Here is a 9,832-nt window from a genome sequence, read left to right on the forward strand (position 1 = left end):
GTGGCGCTGCCCGCCCCTGGGGGGCAGCAGCAGCTCCAGGGGCGCCGACTCCGAGGCCAGCGGCTGCCTGCTGACTGCACGTTATCTCGTGCTGAAAGTGACAGGGGACCCTCCCCAGGCGCCAGGCCACACTGCTGAGCAGACAGAGGCACAGGCACAGAACCTCTGCGGGGACAGTCGAGCGACGTCAGAAGGTGGAGTGGGGCGGGTCTCCCCTGGTTTCTCCCCCCTCCCACCCCCGCAGGACTGTGATCTCTGCCCAAAGTCCTCGAGGGTGTCCCCCACCCTCTGGGCTTTCACAGTAGCCCAGTTTGAGGCAGTTGGGGCCTTTCCGGCCACATCCCTAGGGGTTAAGGTGGTCTTGGAGGACTACTGCCACTGCCTTTGTGCTCTGGCTTGAATCCACACCCCCCACCCCCCACAAGCACTGCCAGGCACTCCCCTGCTTCCCTCAGCCTCCTGGGTCCGCCATCTCTCCTGTCTGGGATCTGACCCTTGCCTGGGTGCTGCTTCTCTCCCACGTGGAACCTCAGGGCGCTGTGGGCCAGGTCTGGCCTCACAGGACATGTCCCCAGTGGACCCTCCATGTTGGGGTTCCCCTCCTGGACAGGCCGCCCCTCCCTGGATCTCCGGAAAACCCACTCAGACAGGCACGGCAAGAATGGCCAGGAGCCTGAGTCCAGTGCGGACCCCCACCCGCGGCATTCCGGGCGCTGTCCAAGGTGAGGAGGGGAGCGAGCCCCGAGCGCAGGAGCACGGGCAGGTCTCCTAGCGGGACCACGGTGGAAGGGGCCCGAACGTCTCGGCACAGCGCCCCTGCCCGCGCTCCCGCCCCAGCCCCACAGGCTCCTGCCTGAAGATCACCGCGGTGAGCCGCCGCCGGAGGTTCGTGCGCATCCTTAACCAGTCGCTGGAGGAGACGGCCGACCTGGGTGGCTTCGTGCTGCAGCAGCTGGTGCGCGACTTCCCTGTGTGCATGTACCGCTTCCCGCCCAGCACGCTGCTGGAGCCAAGGCACCACATCACGGTGCGCCCTGCTCCCCGCGGCCCTCGCGGCCCCGCCCCGGCCCCCCGCCGCCGCCCCTCGCCCCTCACCCGCCGCCGACGCCGTCCCCAGGTGTGGGGCGAGGCGCCCGGCAGCACCAAGCGGCAGCCACCCTCCTCCTTGGGCCAGGAGCCCGTCCACTTGCACTCCAGCCGGGGCTGCGTGACCCTCCTCCTGAACCCCCAAGGCGAGGTCAGTGCGGGTCCCAGCGGGGGTGGTGGGAAGGGCGGGCTTTGCGGGGTGGTGACCACCGTGTCCCCCACGGCCCCGCAGGTCCTCAGCGAGCACCAGGCCGCGCACTGCGTGACCCCCGTGTGCAGGATCTTTGCCGACAACACCGACTTGTCCATCGACCGTTTCCCGCTCTCAGAGGCCCGGCCCGGTGCCGACCTCGCGGAACAGCAGCCCCTGCCTCGACCCCCGCGCAAGGGTCGGGTGCAGGAGGCCCGGGCCGGGCGCCGGAGGCCGGGGTGGGGACCTCGGGGCCCTCAGTCCGTACCTCCTCCCCAGGCCCAGACTCCACAAAGACCCCAGACGCCCTGCTAGGACTGTCCCCCCACCTCCCCAGGGCCCGCCCTTGCCAGGACCACCCTCCAGCTATTCAGGACTCCCCTCCGGTCCTCCACCTCCCCTGGCCCCGTCCCCTCCGGAACCACCCCTTCCCGCGGACAGTCTCTTCTCTCACGACCCCCCTCACCGCCCTTCCCCGCAGGACGCGGGTCCAGTTGCCCCGCCTGAGCACCAGAAAGCTCCAACGCCAGCGAGAGGAGCCAGCGCGGCCCGAGGGCGCCGCCGAGACCCTCCCAGAGCTCCTGCCCGCCAGCCGCATCCCCATCCCTGGTGAGTGCGCAGCAGGGAGGGACGTGGAGGGAGGGCGGACAGCGAGAAGGGGGCGGCCGGCCGACCCCACACCCTCATTGTCCCGCGCAGAGGCCGGGCTGCGCGTCGAGGACTGCCAGGCTAGGAAGGAACACAAGCTCCGGGTGAGCGCTGGCGCGAGCGTCCGGGCAACCCCCGGCCCTGTCCCCGGCCCCCGCCCCGCCCCGCCTCCGCCCCCCCCCCCCCCCCCCCCCCCCCCCCCCCCCCCCCCCCGCCGCTGCGCGTCGAGGACTGCCAGGCTAGGAAGGAACACAAGCTCCGGGTGAGCGCTGGCGCGAGCGTCCGGGCAACCCCCGGCCCTGTCCCCGGCCCCCGCCCCGCCCCGCCTCCGCCCCCGCCCCGCCCCGCCCCGCCCCCGCCCCCGCCCTGCGGCCTCTCAGGCCCCGCCCCCCCAGGTGCGCCGGAAGAGCGTGGACCGCGGCTGTCCGATGGTGGCGCTGTCGGTGCAGAGCACGGCCGAGAGCAGGTTCGGCTTCCGCTTCCTCAGCTGCCCGCCCATCACCGCGGACTCGCGCTGGCAGGTGTAGGGCCAGGCAAGGGCGGCGGCACCGTCGCCTGTGCTCCCGCGTCTCCACGACTGTGGCTGCGGGGCGGGGCGGGGAGAAAGCGCCGGAGGCAGGCGGTGCCAGCTGTATAGTTTATTGAACCAACGCCGCCTACCAAGTAAACCGCGTTTCTGTACACCTGAGAGTCGAAAATGATTCGCTTGGTTTTACGGGTATCCGGCCCCAAGAGGAGGGAGCTGGCCACTCCATCCCCGCGCGGGGAAGCCCACAAGTCCACCAGGGATGGGAGGCGTTGTCGCACCCTGGTTAGCCTAGGGCAAGCGCCTCTGCTCGGGACCGCAGCAACCCAGGGGTGGCTCAGAGCCCTGGGGCGGCTGGAGGGCTGGCCAGGGGATGGCCAGGGGCCAGCTGCAGCCACCTCGGCCTGGGCCCAGTCTGCTCCTCCTGGGAAGGCCAGGCCACACGGAAGAGGTGGGCAGCTGGGCCAGCGGTGGCGAGTTGGACCACTCTCTCCTGGGATCCCCCTCTTCCCACGCGTGGTGGTCCCAACTCCTAACTTCCCTCTACCAAGAGGGTCCTCTCCTGTGCCAGGCTCACTTCCCACCCCCTAACACACCCGCCCAGGTCCTCTGGGTTCTGTGAGGCCAGAGTTCACACGGGGGCTCCCACGATCGCCCTGGGGCCCTTGCCTACCACCCAGGCCAGCCTGGCAGTGGGTAGTGGTGTACACTAGGGGTGGGGTTGGGCTGGGGTGATGAGGCAGGTGCGGCATGCATCGGAGGCTGGGGGTCTGGTTGCTGGATCTGGTGCCGGCTTTGGGTCTGGACAGCCTTCGGCTCGAGGGCTGGGGCCTGAGGCCACCTCTAGGGCTCTCAGAGCAGTCACTGCAGCCAGCCCCTGACCCAGGCCAGGCCCCAGACTACCCAGGGCTCTGAGGCGACGCCCCCAGAACTGCAGATCTGTGGACCCCCAGGAGCTGCTGCCCCTGTCAGATGGCATGAGGGACTTGGGAGGAGAGGGGGTCAGGTTGTAGCCCAAGGTCCTGGAAGGCTCTGGAAAAGAAGGAAAGAGACGGCATGTCAGACAAGGGCCCCCAAGGAGTCACTTGGGGCGGTCACCATGGGCAGGGCTGCAGTGTCCACTGTGGTTCCTCCCCTTAGCCCTTCACCCCCCCCAAGGCAGCACCCCACTGCCCCACTTCCTGTGCTCTCCAGGGAAGCTGTGGCCCCTCGGCCCTGTAACCTCTGACCTTTGCTTGAGCTGGACCCACCTCTGGGGAAGTCTGGGCTCTGGCTTTGGGTCACTGGGTCCCGTCCCCCAGGGCATGCTCACAGGCTGGTGGCCCTGGGGCAGTTCCCAAACCTCCCCTATAGAGCGAGGCCCTGTCACCCACCTGAGGGCAGGCTGGGTGGGTGTGTCCGTGGTCACCCAGAGCCCACCGGACCCAGACTGGAGTAGGAGGTCCTGGCACCCCTTTGTCCCTCCCTGGCTGCCTGCCCGCTCTCCCTCCACCTTTCCACCCCTCCTGGCTGTCTCATGGCCCACCTTCCCCAGCCCCTCCCCGCAAGCTGCAGCCAGCACAGGAAGTGCAGAGCTTGGACCTGCCCTATCCCTGCTCCATCCTGGCTTCCTTGATGCGCACCCGCCCCCAATGCCACGCCACCCGCCACCCCGGAGGGTCACTGGGCCAATCTTGCAGCCTACACTCCTGTGGCCCTGGCTTGCAACGCCCCCTCCCCGGGTTTGCCCGCCCAGCTGTTCTGGCAGTCGGTTCAGACCCTTCCTCCAGGAAGCCTCCCTGGGGCCTGCTGGGTGAGGGGGGGTCTCTGCCTCACAGGCCCTGCATTTGCTCCTCTCAGCCATGGTCACTCTGAAGCCAGTGTCCCTGAGGGAGGGCCTCGCCTGGCTTAATTCTGTGTCCCGAGCCCAGCACAGGCCCTGTCTGCAGAGGAAGGGCAGTACCCCTCCCCGCCTTGGTCTCCTGCCCATCTGGTGGCCTTGTTCCCTTTGCTGGCTTGTGCCATGCTCCCCTCAGGACTTCTGGTAGGCCTGTCCTGCTTGTTGGGCCTGGCCCCTCGTTGCCCCCACCCCTGGGGCCACTTGCGCTTTCACTCAGGAACCCTCTGGCCGCTGCTCACACCGTCCTTCTCTGGAGGGCCTTCTCTCTCTCATCCAGCCCCGGTGGCCACATGGTCCCATGGGCTCAGAAGAGGGGGACTTGGGGTTGGAACCCCTTGGTCGTGAGACCCCACCCCCAAGAGAGGACCTCCCCATCCCTCCCATCTCAGAGCCTGGCTGAGGAGGGGGCAGAGCTGGTCTGAGCCTGTGTGCGCGGTCACGCCGGTACCTGGGGCCAGGCTCGGGGGGCTGGGGCGAGTCTTGGGCCCAGCCTTGTCCTGCTCTTCTTCAGGGCCCCTCTGTGGGCCCCCGGGGGCGGCGGCCCCCTCCTCCCGGGGCTCCAGGCACCTACTGGGGAGGGGACTGGGGTGCGGGGAAGGGGAGAGGCTGCAGCCCTGCCCCTCCTTTGGAGCCAATCCCACATGAGTGTGGCTCCAGGCTGGTGCCCCAGCCTTGGGCTCCCATGACCAGCCCCTCCAGCCACCCGGAGGACCAGCGAGCGCTCAGCCAAGGCAGGTCCCAGCCAGAAGCCCCCACCAGTCGGGACACACAGGGTGGGGGGGCCGGGCTGGGGGGCAGGGAGCACCCACCGCAGGCGCAGCTCCCTCAAGGCCGGAAGCCCGGCCGAGGCCAGGAGGTGGCAGCCGTCTGCAGGGTCAGGCCCCGGGGCGGAGGCCCGGGCGGCCAGGTCTTCGGGCCCGGTAGGCGGCAGCCTCTCTGGGTGTGCCCCAGCCTAGGGAGGGACGGGCTGGTTCAGGAGCACGGCCTTCGGGGGGGTGCCGGGGCAGGCGCCGTCAGGCCGGGGCACGGCCTTCGGGGGGAGCAGGCTGTACCTGGCACTGGTGCCGACGCTCCCGCAGGCCTTTGGCGGGGTTTCCACAGAGGACCCGGCCGGCACCTGAAGAAGAGGGTGCGGCTGGGCCTAGTTCGGGGCTGCGGGGCTACAGGGCAGCTTCACGCCGAGGTGGGTCGCCTACCGTGGGTGAGGCTGCTGGCGTCGTCCTCTGGGGCTGGGCCCTGGGGAAGAAGGCCTGCAGGCAGGGGGCCCCCGGGGACCAGCAGGGAGCGGGGCCAGGGCCTGGGGGCCCTGCGCTGGGTCTCAGGCGAGCATAGCTCGGGGCCGCGTCTCCAAACGGGGGATCCGTGGGGAGAACCTGCACAACAGTCAAAATCAGAGGTCATCAAGGCCCACGCCAGCCGGCCACCCAGGATCCCCCCAGCTGAACCCTGTCCACGGAGCAGAGCCCCCCACCACCCAGCATCTGTGTGCCGGAGGCCCAGCGCCACCACGGGGCAGGTTTGGCCCTCCTTTCCCCCGAGGATGGTTGGGGAGGCCCCCACCAGGGTTGCTCACAGGGAGGGTGTCCTGGCCTGGGGGTGGGTGTGCAGGGCTCTGGGGACGGGGAAGGCGGGGCTCGGGGGTGTTCGAGGCCGAGAAGGGACAGGAGGCGGCTCTCTGTCTCTGAGAGACCTGTGGGCGGGGCCAGGGGTGGGGGGGTGGAGCCCTCTCCTGGGGCAGCCCCAGCCTGAGGCCCCTGGACGGCTTCCTCCTGTACCCAGCCCGGGGAGCAGGCTGTCCAGGACGCTGCCCTCCTTGATGGCCTTCTTCACCATGAGCCAGTCGTGGTCCAGCTTCCGGGAGGCCGGCAGGCGTGTGTGCGTGGCTGGCAGCTCGTCCAAGACCTGCAGCTGGGGGATGAGCTTCCTGACCTCTGCCCGGTAGTTGTAGCCCCGGGGCACCTGCTGTGGGGGTGGCAGGCCTGCGTCCGGTGGGCCCGTCAGGCCAGCATCGCCCTGTAGCCGCTGCCCCCAGACCTGCTGGGGGGCAGTGCAGGGGAGCTGGGGGTCGGGGATGCCATCTCTCTCTGCCCAGTCTGCCAGGCCAGCCGGGGTCACTCTGGGACAGCAGGGACTGCAGGGACCCTGGGCTCTTACCCATGCATGACCTCACTCTCTGGGCTCACCGCCAGGGTCCAGGGGCGCCCTCTGGCCTGCGGAGCTGCCCTGAACTCAGAGCTCTGGCCCAGTGGGCGGCCGCCGTGCATGGGCGCCACGAGGAGCTGGGCAGGCGTGTGAGCTCTGGGCGTGCACGGGCAGTGCGGGGGTGTGTGCAGCCGCGGGCGGTGTGCACAGGCCCCCGCTTTACGAGCAGCGCGGCAGGGGGTGGGGCTGCCTCTGAACGGGGCCTGCACGGGTGTGTGTATGTGAGTGTGTGTGCGTGTGCACACGACTCTACGTGGAGACTGTACAGAACACGCGTGGTTCCCCACGGTGTGTGCACAGACCTCTTGGGGTGTACGCGTGGCCCTTCGGAGTCCGGTCCTGGCACAGGAGGGCGAGCTGGCAGCCGCCGGGCCTCCAGCAACATGGGAATGAGCTCCCAGTGAAGGAGCCCCGGCAACAGGCGGGCGTGCCCTAGGCGTGTGCCCTGGGATCCCCTGTGACCCGGCCGGCGTTCAGGTGGGCAAAGCAGTGCCCAGGCCAAGAGGCTGGAGCTACAGAGCGCCTCCCCGCCTGGTGCCCACCTGGTGGGTGGGGCCGGGGCCGGGCCGCAGGCATAGCGGGTTGCCCTCCAGGGTGAGCGTGGCCAGCCGCGGGCACAGCTGCAGGTAGTGCAGCTGCCCCGGGTCCTCCACACAGTTGCCCTCCAGGTCCAGCACCTCCAGCTGCTCAAGCAGGCACAGCGGGCTCAGGTCCGAGACGTCGTTGTAGGAAAGGTAGAGCTCCTGGGGGGCACGAGGGGGCTCAGGCAGGGCCCCCCTGCCCCCCGCACTCCCCAGAGCGCCGCAGACCCACCTTCAGGGCCGGGAAGGAGCCGATGCCATCCAGGTCAGCCAGGCCGCAGCGAGCCAGCCACAGCACCTGCAGGCGGCCCAGCGAGGTGCCCAGGTCCCTGCAGAGGGTAGGGTTGGCTGGTCAGTGCGGTCCTGGGGCGGAGGGTCGTGTCTCAGTGGCCATGAAGGCCCTGTGCCACGCCTCCTGCCCAGCCGCCACCCACAGCTGGCTGTCTCCAGGTTCAGGGACAGTTGTGACTGGCTTGGATGGCCTCCAGGCCGAGGAAGGGGCTCCAGAGCCCCTGGCCCCCTGTCTTCCCTCCTGGCTGCAGCCGCCTGTCTTGGGCACCTTATCCAACCCCTGCAGGGTCCGGGCCTGGACGTGGGAGCTGCCCTCGTGCTAGATGGCCGCTGCCCGCTGCAGTGGGTGTGGGCGAGATGTCCCCTCCCCAGCGGGGTCAGCCGGGGTGTCCTCCCTCCCTCTTTCCCCCCGGCTTCTTTTGTGGATGATTTCCCTGTGTCACAGCCCCTCCCCTTGCCCCCACCTGGGACTTTTTTGTGCCACCCTCCCTTGGTGGCCGCTCCCAGGGCTCTCCCATCTGCTCCCAACCTCAGTGGGCCCCACCTCTGCCCGCGGGGTCCTCTCAGCCTGGGTGACCCTCATCTCCTGTCTGGGCACTGGCCCACCGTTGCACATCCTTTCCATCAGCTTCTGGGATGTTCCCTTTTGTATTTTCTCTCCTCGCAGTCTCTGCTCTCTTATCTGGAGCTCAGCCTCTCACCTGTGGTCTCTGAGAAGGACCTTGTTCTCATCCCTTCTCTCTCTCATTTCCATCTCTTTGCCTTTCCTCTGCTTTCTGGGAGATTCCCTTGTCTTCCAACAATGCTGGTGACATTTTTTGTCAGCCCTCATACATTTAATTCCCAAGCGCCCTTCGTTGTTCTCTGATCTTATTTCATGGCATTCTGTTCTCGTTTTGAGGGTGCAAAGAAGCCACATCTTCTTCCGTGTCTCTCAGAACATTCACTGAAGGTACCTGGACGTTTTACTCCCCTCCTGGCATTGTCTGCTTCCTCTGGGGTCCTGTGGGTTTGTCCTGACTTTTCCCTTTCATGCTGGGGGTATTGCTATATTCCTAATTATACTATTAATAGCTTCTTGGGCATTCAGATTGGGACTGAGGGTCTGAAGTGCTGCCTGGAAGTGCTGACTCAATGGAGACGCTGAGGTGAGGGGCTTCCCTGCGGTGATGAGGTGGCGCACGTTGGTCCTTGCTGGCCGCCCTGCCCTCCCTGCCCCGGCTCCAGCAGCTCTGGTCTCCCCATGGTCCTGAATCGCACCTGCACTGTGGCGCCCCGGGTCTTGGCATCTTCTCTCCCTCCTGCTTTGGGGGCTCTGCCTGCTCCCCTGGTCCACATGAAGGCGCCTCCTCACCTCTGAGGTGTTCCTGGCCCGCCTCACCTTTCTGCATCGCTGGGGCCCATCTTCCAGTTCACAAATTCCCCTTCGGTTACGTCTCATCCACCGATTAACCTGTATGTTGCATTTTTTAAGTTTTGTTCTGTTGCCATAATCTCCACCTTTAGTTACAGAGATTCCATGTTTCTCCCCAGTCTATTGCCTTCAATGCATTTTCCAATCGTCTTTTAATTGGCTGAAGTTTGCGTCTCATGATTCCTTCAAGAGGGGCTAATCAAACTATTTTCCTTAATCTCTTACTCATTCCAAAATGTTGGCTGGCTATGAAATTCTTGACTCATATACCATCTTTCTGCTGGGCTGTGACATCATTCTACTGTCTTCTGGCTTTGAGTGTTTCTATGGAGAAGTCTGAGGAAAACTTCCTTTTTTTTCTGTTCTTAAAGGAAGACTTGATCTCTTTCCGTGGCTGCCCCCAATATGATCTGTGTCTTGAAGTCCAGGAACTTTATTAGGATATGTTTCAGGGTTGGCAATTCAGTTTCAGTTTTTTATTTCAGTCTGTAGATGAAAGTTTTCTTTTATGTCTGACAAGTTTTCTTTATCCTTTAAACATCTGTTAGGTTCTATTGTTTCTCTTCACTTCTGTAAAGATTACAATTCTGCATATGCCAAGCCTCTGCTAGCTGCCCTCCAGGATTCTTTTATTTTTTATTTTATTTTATTTTTTAAAATTAATTAATTTTTGGCTGCATTGGGTCTTCATTGCTGCGTGCGGGCTTTTCTCTAGTTGTGGTGAGCGGGGGCATCTCTGTTGCGGTGCGTGGGCTTCTCATTGCAGTGGTTTCTCTTGTTGTGGAGCCCGGGTTTTAGGCGTGCGAGCTTCAGTAGTTGCAGCATGCGGGCTCAGTAGTTGTGGCTCGTGGGCTCTAGAGAGCAGGCTTAGTAGTTGTGGCTCACGGGCTTAGTTGCTCCGCGGCATGTGGGATCTTCCCGGACCAGGGCTGGAACCCGTGTCCCCTGCATTGGCAGGCGGATTCTTTTTTTTTTTTTTTTTTTTGCGGTACGCGGGCCTCTCACTGTTGTGACC

General features: G+C 65.6%; 2 protein-coding genes across 2 annotated transcripts in view; one reads left to right on the top strand and one right to left on the bottom strand.

The window, feature by feature from the left end:
* Position 1: 1 nt before the first annotated feature.
* LMNTD2 (lamin tail domain containing 2) lies at positions 2 to 2,601 on the top strand (the record flags this gene model as incomplete). Its single annotated transcript, XM_028478791.2, has 8 exons — positions 2 to 194; positions 611 to 722; positions 838 to 1,027; positions 1,118 to 1,237; positions 1,319 to 1,515; positions 1,758 to 1,885; positions 1,976 to 2,028; positions 2,320 to 2,601. Coding segments are annotated over 8 exons (1,125 nt in total), but the record flags the coding sequence as incomplete, so codon positions are not given.
* Positions 2,602 to 2,620: 19 nt separating this feature from the next.
* LRRC56 (leucine rich repeat containing 56) overlaps positions 2,621 to 9,832 on the bottom strand; it is a 19,693-nt gene continuing 12,481 nt past the window's right edge. The window contains exons 6-13 of the mRNA XM_007108687.3: positions 7,345 to 7,441; positions 7,074 to 7,274; positions 6,105 to 6,288; positions 5,526 to 5,702; positions 5,382 to 5,446; positions 5,139 to 5,281; positions 4,778 to 4,911; positions 2,621 to 3,482 (exon numbers count right to left, since the gene is read on the bottom strand). Of these exons, the coding sequence (XP_007108749.1) occupies positions 3,160 to 3,482; positions 4,778 to 4,911; positions 5,139 to 5,281; positions 5,382 to 5,446; positions 5,526 to 5,702; positions 6,105 to 6,288; positions 7,074 to 7,274; positions 7,345 to 7,441 (1,324 nt within the window). The 3' untranslated portion in view covers positions 2,621 to 3,159. The remainder of the gene's footprint in view (positions 3,483 to 4,777; positions 4,912 to 5,138; positions 5,282 to 5,381; positions 5,447 to 5,525; positions 5,703 to 6,104; positions 6,289 to 7,073; positions 7,275 to 7,344; positions 7,442 to 9,832) is intronic.

Source organism: Physeter macrocephalus, chromosome 18 (genome assembly GCF_002837175.3).
Source record: "Physeter macrocephalus isolate SW-GA chromosome 18, ASM283717v5, whole genome shotgun sequence".
NCBI lineage: Eukaryota > Metazoa > Chordata > Mammalia > Artiodactyla > Physeteridae > Physeter > Physeter macrocephalus.